Source organism: Petromyzon marinus, unplaced genomic scaffold (assembly GCF_048934315.1).
Source record: "Petromyzon marinus isolate PM22_M1 ecotype Great Lakes invasive population unplaced genomic scaffold, UKy_Petmar_22M1.pri1.0 PM_Scaffold_219, whole genome shotgun sequence".
Lineage (NCBI taxonomy): Eukaryota > Metazoa > Chordata > Hyperoartia > Petromyzontiformes > Petromyzontidae > Petromyzon > Petromyzon marinus.
The window spans coordinates 95,491-111,650 of NW_027423190.1; the positions used below are offsets into that span (position 1 = coordinate 95,491).

The 16,160-nt window shown below is 56.4% G+C and overlaps 1 protein-coding gene across 1 annotated transcript; it reads right to left on the minus strand.

Moving 5' to 3' along the window:
* Positions 1-3: 3 nt before the first annotated feature.
* On the minus strand, positions 4-15,252 carry LOC116957121 (AMMECR1-like protein). Its single transcript, XM_076063862.1, has 6 exons — positions 14,641-15,252; positions 7,209-7,319; positions 5,353-5,467; positions 2,838-2,928; positions 805-906; positions 4-17 (listed from the first exon to the last, which is right to left on the minus strand). The coding sequence occupies exons 1-6, from the start codon at positions 15,225-15,227 to the stop codon at positions 4-6; spliced, it is 1,020 nt and encodes a 339-aa protein (XP_075919977.1). The 5' UTR covers positions 15,228-15,252.
* Positions 15,253-16,160: the final 908 nt, after the last annotated feature.

Genomic DNA, 16,160 nt, shown 5'->3' on the forward strand with positions numbered 1-16,160 from the left:
CGGTCATTCCCTCCCGTCTAGGCATTGCGAAACGTGGACCCCCCTAATGATACATCTTCGCCGGTTAGAAACATTTAGGCTAGCCTGCTACGATCCATCCTGGGTTTAACCAGGCTGGATTGTGTGAGGAGCTCACAAATCCTTGAAAGATCTGGGCAAGGTCCCATCGGTGAGCTCCTCCGGCAGGCAAGGCTACGTTGGCTGGGTCATGTAGCCTGCATGCCCAGCCACTGCATGCCGAAACAGCTTTTGTTCGGCCGGATCGAGGGGGCTAACGGGCGAGGCACGGGCTAGAGAAGAGATGGAGTGATGTGGTACAGGAGGACGTGGAGCTGACTGGACTTGCCGATGACCGGTACCAGCGGTGTCAAGATCGGCCTCTGTGGAGGAGGCTCGTGAAGGACGCTACTGGGAGCTGGAGGCAGTCGCCCTCCAACAACAACGGGGGGCGGAGGAGCGACGCTGACAACAACGAGCGGAGCGCCGGGTGGCTAAAGCACAGCAGGTTGGCACAGTAGGGGGCACAGGTGGTGCATCAGCCAGTCATCTCAGTCAGTCGACCCGTGGCACCTGCTGGGTCTGCCCGTGACCTCCTGCCCGCGGGCGTCCGACACTTCACGTGGCCTCAAGGTGCACGTGGCCTGGCACAAGCGTAGTGGTGACGTCACCGCCACTTAGTGGCGAATGGCGGTTGTTGTTGTTGAGTGTGTGAGTGTGTGAGTGAGTGTGTGGTTGCGTGCGTGAGTGTGCGAGTGACTGAGTGGCGTGACGAGTGCGTGAGCGAGTGTGCGAGCCTGTCCCCGCCCCTCACCTGTGAGCTTGATGACTTGCGGAAGTCGTTGGATATGGAGGCTTTGTAGCCCCCCTTCCTCAGCAGCGAGTCGACCGTCTGTATCTGGTCCCAGCCTGCACCGCCGCAAACACAAAGATGTCCCGTGGAGCCTTCACAGACTGTTGTGGGGGGGGGGGGGGGGGGGGGGTGGGGCCAAGCGCTGTAAGCATCGTGCCCGGGCCTGCCTTTGTCTCCCCCAGGGTTCGACGTTTTGCCGCACACCGTGCCGGGCACGGCATTTGAGCCCGAGCGGTACCCAGGAGATCGAACCTCAGGTCGCCCCCCCCCCCCCCCCCCCCGCCCCCCCCCCCCCCCCGCCCCCCCCCCCCCCCCGCCCCCCCCCCCCCCCCGCGTGGCGATGTTTACTACACACCGCTCCAGGGACCTAGGGTAGCCCGGGACCGGTTCAGAAAATCGTCACCGGTGTTGGCCGTGAGCGGGAATCGAACCCGGGTCGCCGGGTTCGTAGCGCAGCGTAGCGCTAACCGCTACGACCACCGCTCCCCACTTAACCGCTCAAGGCATCATAACACTCACTCAACACTGCTCTATAGACTCAACACTGCCCATAGACTCAACACTGCACCATAGACTCAACACTGCTCTATAGACTCAACACTGCCCATAGACTCAACACTGCTCTATAGACTCAACACTGCCCATAGACCCAACACTGCCCACAGACTCAGCACTGCACCATAGACTCAACACTGCACATAGACTCAACACTGCCTATAGACTCAACACTACACCATAGACTCAACACTGCACCATAGACTCAACACTGCACCATAGACTCAACATTGCACCATAGACTCAACACTGCTCTATAGACTCAACACTGCCCATAGACCCAACACTGCCCACAGACTCAGCACTGCACCATAGACTCAACACTGCACCATAGACTCAACACTGCACATAGACTCAACACTGCCTATAGACTCAACACTACACCATAGACTCAACACTGCACCATAGACTCAACACTGCACCATAGACTCAACACTGCACCATAGACTAAACACTGCACCGTAGAGACTCAACACTGCACCGTAGAGACTCAACACTGTCCATAGGCCCAACACTGGCCACTCAACACTGCACCTCCGATTAGTAGAGATTCACAGAGACTTAAAGAGAGAGAGAGAGAGTCATAGAGACACTCATAGAGATACTCAGAGATTCACAGAAACTCAGAGATACACAGAGACCCATCGAGATACACAGAGCGTGGGCTCGGTTGTTGCCCAATCCTGGCGCAGCTGCCTCAACAACGGCACCAATGAATGAGCGGCCACCACGGCAACAGCAGCGGCAACAGCAGCAACAGCGGCAACAGCAACAACAGCGGCAACCAGCAACAACAGCGGCAACAGCAACAACAGCCGCAACAGCAACAACAGCTGCAACAGCAGCGGCATCTGCTGCTGCAACAACAGCGGCAACAGCAACAGGGCAACAGCAACAGCGGCAACAGCAGCGGCATCTGCTGCTGCAACAACAGCGGCAACAGCAGCAACAGCGGCAACAGCAGCGGCATCTGCTGCTGCACCAACAGCGGCAACAGCAACAACAGCGGCAACAACAGCGGCATCTGCTGCTGCACAACAGCGGCAACAGCAAAGGGAAACAACAGCGGCAACAGCAGCGGCATCTGCTGCTGCAACAACAGCGGCAACAGCAACAGTGGCAACAGCAACAGGGGCAACAGCAACAGCGGCAACAGCAGCGGCATCTGCTGCTGCACCAACAGCGGCAACAGCAACAACAGCGGCAACAGCAGCGGCATCTGCTGCTGCACCAACAGCGGCAACAGCAACAACAGCGGCAACAGCAGCGGCATCTGCTGCTGCACCAACAGCGGCAACAGCAACAACACACTTGTGGAGTGCTGCGGGACAGCGCAGGAGAGGCATGAGCCGGCGGGGGGGGGGGGCGAGGGAGCGGTGGTGGTGGCGGCGGTGGTGGTGGCGGTGGTGGTGGTGGAGTTGCCGTCTCAAACCTTGCTCCTCCGCCACCTCCGGCAGGTACGTGGCGGTGCGCTTAGAGCCCTTCTCATTCACAAACTCTATTCGGATGCCGTGCACTCCCACCTGGGGTGGGGGGTGGGAGGGGGGTGGGAGCAGAGACCGCATGATGAGGGATGGCGTCTGCTAAAGGTACGCGCGCACAAGAGACACGGCAAGTGCCGCGCGATGCATTGTGCGCATGTCCGTGGGTCTCTGTTTGGCGAGTCTATGGGTCTCTGTTTGGCGAGTCTGTGGGTCTCTGTGTGGCGAGTCTACGGGTCTCTGTGATGAGTCTGTGGGTCTCTGTGTGGTGAGTCTATGGGTCTGTGTGGCGAGTCTATGGGTCTCTGTGTGGCGAGTCTATGGGTCTCTGTGTGGCGAGTCTGTGGGTCTCTGTGTGGCGAGTCTATGGGTCTCCTGTGTGGCGAGTCTATGGGTCTCTGTGTGGCGAGTCTATGGGTCTCTGTGTGACGAGTCTATGGGTCTCTGTGTGGCGAGTCTATGGGTCTCTGTGTGGTGAGTCTATGGGTCTCTGTGTGGCGAGTCTATGGGTCTCTGTGTGGTGAGTCTGTGGGTCTCGGTGTGGCGAGTCTATGGGTCTGTGTGGCGAGTCTATGGGTCTCTGTTTGGCGAGTCTGTGGGTCTCTGTGTGGCGAGTCTATGGGTCTCTGTTTGGTGAGTCTATGGGTCTCTGTGATGAGTCTGTGGGTCTCTGTGATGAGTCTGTGGGTCTCTGTGATGAGTCTGTGGGTCTCTGTGTGGTGAGTCTATGGGTCTGTGTGGCGAGTCTATGGGTCTCTGTGTGGCGAGTCTATGGGTCTCTGTGTGGCGAGTCTGTGGGTCTCTGTGTGGCGAGTCTATGGGTCTCTGTGTGGCGAGTCTATGGGTCTCTGTGTGGCGAGTCTATGGGTCTCTGTGTGACGAGTCTATGGGTCTCTGTGTGGCGAGTCTATGGGTCTCTGTGTGGTGAGTCTATGGGTCTCTGTGTGGCGAGTCTATGGGTCTCTGTGTGGTGAGTCTGTGGGTCTCGGTGTGGCGAGTCTATGGGTCTGTGTGGCGAGTCTATGGGTCTCTGTTTGGCGAGTCTGTGGGTCTCTGTGTGGCGAGTCTATGGGTCTCTGTTTGGTGAGTCTATGGGTCTCTGTGATGAGTCTGTGGGTCTCTGTGATGAGTCTGTGGGTCTCTGTGTGGCGAGTCTATGGGTCTTTGTGTGGCGAGTCTATGGGTCTCTGTGTGGCAAGTCTGTGGGTCTCTGTGTGGCGAGTCTATGGGTCTCTGTGTGATGAGTCTATGGGTCTCTGTGTGGTGAGTCTATGGGTCTCTGTGTGGCGAGTCTATGGGTCTCTGTGTGACGAGTCTATGGTCTCTGTGTGGCGAGTCTATGGGTCTCTGTGTGGTGAGTCTATGGGTCTCTGTGTGGTGAGTCTATGGGTCTCTGTGTGGCGAGTCTATGGGTCTCTGTGTGGCGAGTCTATGGGTCTCTGTATTGCGAGTCTATGGGTCTCTGTATGGCGAGTCTATGGGTCTGTGTGGCGAGTCAATGGTTCTCTGTTTGATGAGTCTATGGGTCTCTGTGTGATGAGTCTATGGGTCTCTGTGTGGTGAGTCTGTGGGTCTCGGTGTGGCGAGTCTATGGGTCTGTGTGGCGAGTCTATGGGTCTCTGTTTGGCGAGTCTGTGGGTCTCTGTGTGGCGAGTCTATGGGTCTCTGTTTGGTGAGTCTATGGGTCTCTGTGATGAGTCTGTGGGTCTCTGTGATGAGTCTGTGGGTCTCTGTGTGGCGAGTCTATGGGTCTTTGTGTGGCGAGTCTATGGGTCTCTGTGTGGCGAGTCTGTGGGTCTCTGTGTGGCGAGTCTATGGGTCTCTGTGTGATGAGTCTATGGGTCTCTGTGTGGTGAGTCTATGGGTCTCTGTGTGGCGAGTCTATGGGTCTCTGTGTGACGAGTCTATGGGTCTCTGTGTGGCGAGTCTATGGGTCTCTGTGTGGTGAGTCTATGGGTCTCTGTGTGGTGAGTCTATGGGTCTCTGTGTGGCGAGTCTATGGGTCTGTGTGGCGAGTCAATGGGTCTCTGTTTGATGAGTCTATGGGTCTCTGTGTGATGAGTCTATGGGTCTCTGTGTGATGAGTCTATGGGTCTCTGTGTGGTGAGTCTATGGGTCTCTGTGTGGCGAGTCTATGGGTCTGTGTGGCGAGTCAATGGGTCTCTGTGTGATGAGTCTATGGGTCTCTGTGTGATAAGTCTATGGGTCTCTGTGTGGTGAGTCTATGGGTTTCCGGCTCCAGAGCTGGAGGCAGTGGGGGAGGAGCCGAGGCAGTGGGGGCGGCGCCGGAGTTGGTGGGGGAGGAGCCAGATGTAATGGGGGCGGAGCCAGAGGCACTGGGGGGCGGAGCCAGAGACACCAGGGCGCGGAGCCGGAGGCACTGGGAGCAGAGCCGGAGGCACTGGGGGGGCGGAGCTGTAGGCACCGGGGGTGGAGCCACGTTGGTGCGGCTGGCGCTGGAGGTACCTCCCAGTCCAGGAAGTCGGTGGCGTCCTCAAAGTTTGTGAGCAGCGACACCGAACAGAAGAGGCGCGGCAGCTCCTCCCGCGTCACGGGCGGGAAGCGGCTGTCTTTAAGGGCACTGCTCACACACACACACACGCACGCATACACACACACACACACACGGACACACACAGACACGCGCGAACACACAGACACACACACGCACACACAGACACACACACTAATTAAACTATATATTTAGACTGGAGGAGGGGCAATCCGATGAGCTATGAAGCTCTTTTTTCATAGATGTCGCCTGACGAGGGCGACCGTGTGCTCTACGGTGAGGACGTGCTCACCTGGTGAGGACGTGGCCCTCACCAGGTGACCAGGGCTCACCTGGTGACCAGGGCTCACCTGGTGAGGGTGTGCTCACCTGGTGAGGGAGGGCGTGCTCACCTGGTGAGGGAGGGCGTGCTCACCTGGTGAGTGAGGGCATGCTCACCTGGTGAGTGAGGGCGTGCTCACCTGGTGAGTGAGGGCGTGCTCACCTGGTGAGGACGTGCTCACCTGGTGAGTGAGGGTGTGCTCACCTGGTGAGGGTGTGCTCACCTGGTGAGGGAGGGCGTGCTCACCTGGTGAGGACGTGCTCACCTGGTGAGGACGTGCTCACCTGGTGAGTGAGGGCGTGCTCACCTGGTGAGGGAGGGCGTGCTCACCTGGTGAGTGAGGGTGTGCTCACCTGGTGAGGACGTGCTCACCTGGTGAGTGAGGGTGTGCTCACCTGGTGAGGGCGTGCTCACCTGGTGAGGGAGGGCGTGCTCACCTGGTGAGGACGTGCTCACCTGGTGAGGACGTGCTCACCTGGTGAGGACGTGCTCACCTGGTGAGGACGTGCTCACCTGGTGAGTGAGGGCGTGCTCACCTGGTGAGTGAGGGCGTGCTCACCTGGTGAGTGAGGGTGTGCTCACCTGGTGAGGACGTGCTCACCTGGTGAGGGAGGGCGTGCTCACCTGGTGAGGACGTGCTCACCTGGTGAGTGAGGGCGTGCTCACCTGGTGAGTGAGGGCGTGCTCACCTGGTGAGTGAGGGCGTGCTCACCTGGTGAGTGAGGGCGTGCTCACCTGATGAGTGAGGGCGTGCTCACCTGGTGAGTGAGGACGTGCTCACCTGGTGAGTGAGGGCGTGCTCACCTGGTGAGTGAGGACGTGCTCACCTGGTGAATGAGGGCGTGCTCACCTGGTGAGTGAGGACGTGCTCACCTGGTGAGTGAGGGCGTGCTCACCTGGTGAGGACGCGTGCTCACCTGGTGAGTGAGGGCGTGCTCACCTGGTGAGTGAGGGCGTGCTCACCTGGTGAGTGAGGGCGTGCTCACCTGGTGAGTGAGGGCGTGCTCACCTGGTGAGTGAGGGCGTGCTCACCTGGTGAGTGAGGGCGTGCTCACCTGGTGAGGGAGGGCGTGCTCACCTGGTGAGTGAGGGCGTGCTCACCTGGTGAGTGAGGGCGTGCTCACCTGGTGAGTGAGGGCGTGCTCACCTGGCGAGTGAGGGCGTGCTCACCTGGCGAGTGAGGGCGTGCTCACCTGGCGAGTGAGGGCGTGCTCACCTGGTGAGTGAGGGCGTGCTCACCTGGTGAGTGAGGGCGTGCTCACCTGGCGAGTGAGGACGTGCTCACCTGGCGAGTGAGGGCGTGCTCACCTGGCGAGTGAGGGCGTGCTCACCTGGCGAGTGAGGACGTACTCACGTGGCGAGTGAGGGCGTGCTCACCTGGTGACGGCGTGCTCACCTGGTGAGTGAGGGCGTGCTCACCTGGCGAGTGAGGGCGTGCTCACCTGGTGAGTGAGGACGTGCTCACCTGGTGAGTGAGGGCGTGCTCACCTGGTGAGTGTGTATTCCCTGAGTCCTGAGTGCAGGTTCATTGCCGAGAAGGTGCCGATGCAACCTCGCAATCGTTTGTCCCTGCCGATCTTCCACGTGACAAACAGCGGACTGCGGTGACACACACACACAAACACAGCACACACACACACAGACAAAGATCCCCCGTGTAGCCTCAACAGACTGTTGGGGCAAGTGCCGTTAGCGAGCAGCGCCTATGAAAGTAACCGGCGCTGTGGCACACGGGGGGGGTGGGTGGCCAGCAACCACGCCCGGCCGCCTTTGTCTCCCCCAGTGGTAGCGATGTTTACTACACGCCACAGCAGCAGGTACTCATTTGAGGTTGAGTCGACACAGACACACAGTCTGTGGGTCTCTGTGTGGTGAGTCTGTGGGTCTCTGTGTGGTGAGTCTGTGGGTCTCTGTGTGGTGAGTCTGTGGGTCTCTGCGTAATGAGTTTGTGGGTCTCTGTGCACGTCCAGTGCAGCACCTCTGGCTGTGGCCGCGGTTGATCCCGGTCATCACGTGATCCCCCCCCCCTCACTCTCCCCCCCCCACTCCAGTCAGTAGAAAATAGCGAGGACACGGAGTCCTGTTCCCACCAGGGCAGGGTGCCACTGGGTCACAGCGATCCGTGCGCCCCCCCTCTCTCTCTCTCTCACCCTCTCTCTGTCTCACCCCCACTCTCTGTGTCTCTCTGTATCACCCTCTCTCTCTCACCCTCTCTCTGTCTCACCCCCTCTCTCTGTGTCTCTCTGTATCACCCTCTCTCTCTCTGTGTCCCTCTCTGTCTCACCCCCTCTCTCTCTCTGTGTCCCTCTCTGTGTCTCTCTGTATCACCCTCTCTCTCTCACCCTCTCTCTGTCTCACCCCCTCTCTCTCTGTGTCTCTCTGTATCACCCTCTCTCTCTCTCTGTCTCTCTGTATCACCCTCTCTCTCTCTCTGTCTCTCTGTATCACCCTCTCTCTCTCACCCTCTCTCTCTCTCACCCTCTCTCTGTGTGTCCCTCTCTGTGTCTCTCTGTATCACCCTCTCTCTCTCTGTCTCACCCCCTCTCTCTGTGTCTCTCTGTATCACCCTCTCTCTCTCTGTGTCCCTCTCTGTCTCACCCCCTCTCTCTCTGTGTGTCTCTCTCTGTGTCCCTCTCTGTGTCTCTCTGTATCACCCTCTCTCTCTGTGTCCATCTCTGTCTCACCCACCCCCCCCCCTCTCTGTGTCTCTCTGTATCACCCTCTCTCACTCACTCAGGCGAAGATGACGGTGTACAGAACGAGAAAAAAAGATGCTGGAAGGTGACACTGACGGCTGCTCTGTGCTGCTTCCAGCGTTCAGGGGCCTGCTTAAGGCGCGGCTCCGGCTGGAGCACGCATACCACACACACACACACGTGTCGGTGATGTGCACGTCTTCTTCGAACGCTGGGGAGTCGGAAAAAAAGCCCCTCTCTGTACCAGCGTGGACGGCACCCCACGTGTTCACCTTCTGAAGCGCTCGCTCGTCAACGTGGCATGCGCGAATGACCACCACCACCACCACAACCACCACCACAACCACCAACACCACCACCACCACAACCACCAACACCACAACCACCACAACCACCACCACCAACACCACCACAAACACCAACACCACAACCACCAACACCACCACCACGTGACTTTTCTTTCGTGTTGTGCGCGGTGCTTTTTAGCGCCACAGCGCGTGGATTTGTAACGTTTATTTTAATTTGTGTTGCTGGTGACTTTGTGCGTTTCGTATCGAAACCGCGTCCAGTGCTTTTGCTGCTGGTGGCAATAAAAGTTGTTTAAAAGTCAAAAGTCTCTCTCTCTGTCTCTCACTCACCCTCTGTCTCACCCTCTCTCTCTCGCTCTCTCTCACCCTGTTTCTCTGTCTCTCACCCTGTCTCTCTCGTTCTCTCTCTCTCTCACTGTCCCTCTCGCTCTCTCCCCACGGCGGCTTGTGTCAACGTTACGCAAAGGCTACCAACATCTATCGGCTCACTCACTCGCACTCTCTCCCTCGCCATTTATCCCACTCTCCCACTCTCACCAACTCATTCACCCTCTCACCTTCTAATTCACAAACTCATTCACCCGCTCACTCTCCCCCTCGCCCGCCCGCTTGCCCGCTCACCCTCCCGCTCAACCGCCCGCTCGCTCACCCGCCCGCTCACCCTCCCGCTCACCCGTCTGCTCACCCTCCCGCTCACCCTCTCGCTCAACCGCCCACCCGCCCACCCGCCCGCTCAACCGCTCACCCTTCCGCTCACCCTCCCGCTCACCCTCCCGCTCACCCGCCCGCTCACCCTCCCGCTCACCCTCCCGCTCAACCGCCCGCTCACCCACCCGCTCACCCACCCGCTCACCCACCCGCTCACCCGCCCGCCCGCTCACCCTCCCGCTCAACCGCCCACCCGCCCACTCACCCTCCCGCTCACCCGCACGCTCAACCGCCGACCTGCTCACCCGCCCGCTCAACCGCCCGCTCACCCGCCCGTGGATTAATAACGGAGCGAGGGGCGAGTCTGCAAAGAGGCTCAGCCACTGTCTGTGTTGGCCCGCGAGGTCACGGCAAGGCGAGGGCTTAGCAGCAGCGACAGCTGTGGACGAGGCCAGCGGAGCGGGTCAGTGGCAGTGACAGCAGTAGCAGTGACAGTAGTAGTAGTGGTAGTGATAGCAGTGACAGTAGTAGTAGTGACAGTAGTAGTAGTGACAGTAGTAGTGATAGTGACAGTAGTAGTGACAGTAGTAGTGACAGTAGTAGTAGTGAGTAGTAGTGATAGTAGTAGTAGTGACAGTAGTAGTGATAGTGATAGCAGTAGTAGTGACAGTAGTAGTAGTGACAGTAGTAGTAGTGACAGTAGTAGTGATAGTGACAGTAGTAGTGACAGTAGTAGTGATAGTGACAGTAGTAGTAGTGATAGTGATAGCAGTAAAAGTGACAGTAGTAGTAGTGACAGTAGTAGTGATAGTGACAGTAGTAGTGATAGTGACAGTAGTAGTAGTGACAGTAGTAGTAGTGACAGTAGTAGTGATAGTGATAGCAGTAGTAGTGACAGTAGTAATGGTAGTGACAGTAGTAGTAGTGACAGTAGTAGTAGTGATAGTGATAGCAGTAGTAGTGACAGTAGTAGTGGTAGTGACAGTAGTAGTAGTGACAGTAGTAGTAGTGACAGTAGTAGTAGTGACAGTAGTAGTGATAGTGATAGCAGTAGTAGTGACAGTAGTAGTGATAGTGACAGTAGTAGTAGTGACAGTAGTAGTAGTAGTGACAGTAGTAGTAGTGACAGTCGTAGTGATAGTAACAGTAGTGGTAGTGACAGTAGTAGTAGTGATAGTGATAGCAGTAGTAGTGACAGTAGTAGTAACAGTAGTAGTAGTGACAGTGACAGTAGTAGTGATAGTGACAGTAGTAGTGACAGTAGTAGTGATAGTGACAGTAGTGGTAGTGACAGTAGTAGTGACAGTAGTAGTAGTGACAGTAGTAGTGATAGTGACAGTAGTGGTAATGACAGTAGTGGTAATGACAGTAGTAGTGACAGTGACAGTAGTAGTAGTGATAGTAGTAGTGATAGTGACAGTAGTAGTGATAGTGACAGTAGTAGTAGTGACAGTAGTAGTAGTAGTGACAGTAGTAGTAGTGACAGTAGTAGTAGTGACAGTAGTAGTGATAGTGATAGCAGTAGTAGTGACAGTAGTAGTGATAGTGACAGTAGTGATAGTGTCAGTAGTAGTAGTAACAGTAGTAGTAGTGACAGTAGTAGTAGTGACAGTAGTAGTAGTGACAGTAGTAGTAGTGACAGTAGTAGTAGTGACAGTAGTAGTGACAGTCGTAGTGATAGTGACAGTAGTGGTAGTGACAGTAGTAGTAGTGATAGTGATAGCAGTAGTAGTGACAGTAGTAGTAACAGTAGTAGTAGTGACAGTAGTAGTGAAAGTGACAGTAGTAGTGACAGTAGTAGTAACAGTAGTAGTAGTGACAGTAGTAGTGATAGTGACAGTAGTAGTGACAGTAGTAGTGATAGTGACAGTAGTAGTGACAGTAGTAGTGATAGTGACAGTAGTAGTAGTGACAGTAGTGGTAGTGACAGTAGTAGTGACAGTGGTAGTGACAGTAGTAGTAGTAGTGACAGTAGTAGTAGTGACAGTAGTAGTGACAGTAGTAGTAGTGACAGTAGTAGTAGTAGTGACAGTAGTAGTAGTAGTGACAGTAGTAGGAGTGAGTAGTTAGTGACAGTAGTAGTAGTAGTGACAGTAGTAGTAGTGACAGTAGTAGTAGTGACAGTAGTAGTGACAGTAGTAGTGATAGTGACAGTAGTAGTAGTGACAGTAGTAGTAGTGATAGCAGTAGTAGTGACAGTAGTAGTGATAGTGACAGTAGTAGTGATAGTGACAGTAGTAGTGATAGTGACAGTAGTAGTGATAGTGACAGTAGTAGTGATAGTGACAGTAGTAGTGATAGTGACAGTAGTAGTGGTAGTGACAGCAGTAGTAGTAGTGACAGTAGTAGTGGTAGTGACAGTAGTAGTGGTAGTGACAGTAGTAGTAGTGACAGTAGTAGTAGTAGTGACAGTAGTAGTGAGTGACAGTAGTAGTAATAGTAGTAGTAATAGTGACAGTAGTGGCAGTAGTAGTGGTACTGATAGTGACAGTAGTAGTAATAGTAGTGACAGTAGTAGTGATAGTGACAGTAGTAGTAGTGACAGTAGTAGTAATAGTGACAGTAGTAGTGAGTGACAGTAGTAGTAATAGTAGTAGTGATAGTGACAGTAGTAGTAATCGTGACAGTAGTGGCAGTAGTAGTGGTAGTGACAGTGATAGTAGTAGTGATAGTAGCAGGTCATCGTCAACATCACTCACCACTGCAACCCACCTCACCCACAACAATTCTCACCACACAACAACGCCGCTCCCACAATCATCTCCACTCCAACTACAACCTCAACACTCACCACTACTCACCACCACTCTCCCCACACCACCACCTCAACACACTCACCACCCCCACTCCACCCACAACCTCCTCAACACACTCACCACCACCACCACACTCACCCCCACCTCAACACACTCACCACCACAACTACTCACCACCACCTCACACTCACCACCACTCTCCCCACACCACCACCTCAACACAACTCACCACCACTCACCACCACCCACCACCACCACCACTCTCCCCACACCACCACCACTCTCCCCACACCACCACCTCACCACAACTCACCACTCTCCCCACACCACCACCACAACACAACTCACCACTACACAACTCACAACCATCACCATCACTCAAACACCACCTCAACACAACCCCTCAACACAACTCACCACCACTCTCCCCACTACCACAACCCCTAAACTCAACTCACCACCACTACACCTCACCACCACACAACTCGCCACCACTCTCCCCACTACCACAACCCCTAAACTCAACTCACCACCACAACTCGCCACCACTCTCCCCACTACCACAACCCCTAAACTCAACTCACCACCACAACACCTCAACACAACTCACCACCACTCTCCCCACTACCACAACCCCTAAACTCAACTCACCACCACTACACCTCACCACCACACAACTCGCCACCACTCTCCCCACTACCACAACCCCTAAACTCAACTCACCACCACAACTCGCCACCACTCTCCCCACTACCACAACCCCTAAACTCAACTCACCACCACAACTCGCCACCACTCTCCCCACTACCACAACCCCTAAACTCAACTCACCACCACAACTCGCCACCACTCTCCCCACTACCACAACCCCTAAACTCAACTCACCACCACAACTCGCCACCACTCTCCCCACTACCACAACCCCTAAACTCAACTCACCACCACTACACCTCACCACCACACAACTCGCCACCACTCTCCCCACTACCACAACCCCTAAACTCAACTCACCACCACAACTCGCCACCACTCTCCCCACTACCACAACCCCTAAACTCAACTCACCACCACAACACCTCAACACAACTCACCACCACTCTCCCCACTACCACAACACCTAAACTCAACTCACCACCACTACACCTCACCACCACACAACTCGCCACCACTCTCCCCACTACCACAACCCCTAAACTCAACTCACCACCACAACTCACCACCACTCTCCCCACTACCACAACACCTAAACTCAACTCACCACCACCACACCTCAACACAACTCACCACCACTCTCCCCACTACAACAACCCCTAAACTCAACTCACCACCACTCACTCCACCACACCACAACTCACCACCATCACTACAACAACTCACCACCACCACACAACTCACCAACACTCCACAACAACACAACTCACCACCACAACACAACTCACCACCACACCACAACTCACTACCACAACACAACTCACTACCACAACACAACTCACACAACTCACCACCACAACACAACTCACACAACTCACCACCACAACACAACTCACCACCACCACACAACTCACCAACACTCCACAACAACACAACTCACCACCACCACACAACTCACCACCACCACACAACTCGCCACCACCACACAACTCACCACCACCACAACTCACCACACAACTCACCACACAACTCACCACCACCACACAACTCACCACCACCACACAACTCACCACCACCACCACCACACAACTCACCACCACCACCACACAACTCACCACCACCACACAACTCACCACCACCACCACACAACTCACCAACAATCCACAACAACACAACTCACCACCACCACTACACCAACTCACCACCACCACACAACACTCGACAACAACACAACTCACCACCACAACACAACTCACCACCACACCACAACAACACAACCACAACACAACTCACCACCACACCACAACAACACAACTCACCACCACACCACAACACAACTCACCACCACAACACAACTCACCACCACAACACAACTCACCACCACAACACAACTCACCACCACCACACAACTCACCACCACCACACAACTCACCACCACCACACAACTCACACAACTCACCACCACACAACTCACCACCACAACACAACTCACCAACACTCCACAACAACACAACTCACCACCACCACTACACCAACTCACCACCACACAACACTCCACAACAACACAACTCACCACCACAACACAACTCACCACCACTCCACAACACAACTCACCACCACTCCACAACTCACCACCACAACACAACTCACCACAACTCACCACCACAACACAACTCACCACCACAACACAACTCACCACCACAACACACCACAACAACACAACTCACCACCACAACAACACACCACCACCACAACACACCACCACCACACAACTCACCACCACAACTCACCACCACCACCACACAACTCACCACCACACCACAACAACACACCACCACCCCCCACCCCCGTGCACACTCACTAGGCGTCGTTGGTGAAGCGAGGACTGCGAGGCGCCTGGTAGCCATGCATCTGGCAGTAGAGGACGTCGAAGCAATAGAAGCACATCTCGGCAGACGCCACCATGTTGCTGCTGCTGCTGCTGATGCGTCTCGACACTCCGTTACTCTGCTGTTGCTGCTGCTGCTGCATCTGCTGTTGTTGTTGCTGCTGTTGTTGCGGCTGCTGTGGCTGCTGTGGCTGCTGCTGCTGTTGTTGTTGCGACTGCTGGTGGTGGTTGTTGTGATTGTGACGAGAGGCGGCGATGATCATCTCCCTGCTGCTGCTGCTGCCGCCACTGCCGCCCGACGATGGCGCTGAGGTGGAGTCGTGCCCGGCTGAGGGGATCGAGGCCGAGGAGGCTGAAGCGGCGGCTGAGGCGGCGGCTGCGGCTGCTGCGGCTGCGGCTGCGATGGCGATCCCCGCGGCCGCCGACCCCACGGAGCCGTAGGGCCCCGCCGACGCCGCCGCGGCCGCCGCCGCCGAGGCTCCGGCGCACGAAGACGACGAAGAGGAAGACGACGACGACGATAGCTTCTGCTTCTTGACACCGCAGCAGCCAGCCGCCATCTCGGGCTGAAGTGAACGGCGGTTGGGGGCGGGGCCAGAGGGAGGGAGGGGGGGGGGCGGGGGCAGAGGGGGAGGCGTGAGGGGGGAAATGGCGGAAGGCCGATTGGTCCGTTGGTTGGGAGAGGCGGGGCGTGGTAAATATGGGAGGGCGGGGTTTGTGTGGTGAGAGGGTGCGGGGTAAAGGGGAGGGCGGGGTTTGTGTGGGGAGATGGGGCGGGGTAAAGGGGAGGGCGGGGTTTGTGTGGTGAGAGGGGGCGGGGTAAAGGGGAGGGCGGGGTTAGTGTTGGGGAGATGGGGCGGGGTAAAGGGGAGGGCGGGGTTTGTGTGGGGAGATGGGGCGGGGTCAAGGGGAGGGCGGGGTTAGTGTGGGGAGATGGGGTGGGGTAAAGGGGAGGGCGGGGTTTGTGTGGTGAGAGGGGGCGGGGTAAAGGGGAGGGCGGGGTTTGTGTGGTGAGAGGGGGCGGGGTAAAGGGGAGGGCGGGGTTAGTGTGGGGAGATGGGGCGGGGTAAAGGGGAGGGCGGGGTTAGTGTGGGGAGATGGGGCGGGGTAAAGGGGAGGGCGGGGTTTGTGTGGGGAGATGGGGCGGGGTAAAGGGGAGGGCGGGGTTAGTGTGGGGAGAAGGGGTCGTGGTAAATGGGGAGGCGGGGTTAGTGTGGGGAGATGGGGCGGGGTCAAGGGGAGGCGGGGTTTGTGTGGGGAGATGGGGCGGGGTAAAGGGGATTGGGAGGCGGGGCTAGTGTGTCTAGAAAGGGGGTGGGCTAACGAGGAGGGAGGCGGAGTTAGTGTGGAGAGGGAGGCGGGGTTAGTGTGTGGAGAGGGGGTAAAGGGGAAGGGAGGCGGGGTTAGCATGTAGAGAGGGGGCGGGGTAAAGGGGAGAGGAGGCGGAGTTAGTGTGTGGAGGGGGAGCAAGGTAAAGAGGAAGAGAGGCGGGG

Bases quoted from the DNA above. Each gene is read 5' to 3' on its own strand.
- LOC116957121 (XM_076063862.1), bottom strand. From the start codon at position 15,227: ATGGCGGCTGGCTGCTGCGGTGTCAAGAAGCAGAAGCTATCGTCGTCG. The intron at 5,468-7,208 runs GTGAGCACGCCC...GTGTGTGAGCAG, and splicing joins AGGGAATACACACTCACCAG to TGCCCTTAAAGACAGCCGCT. The intron at 907-2,837 runs GTTTGAGACGGC...GCGGCGGTGCAG, and splicing joins GGAGGTGGCGGAGGAGCAAG to GCTGGGACCAGATACAGACG.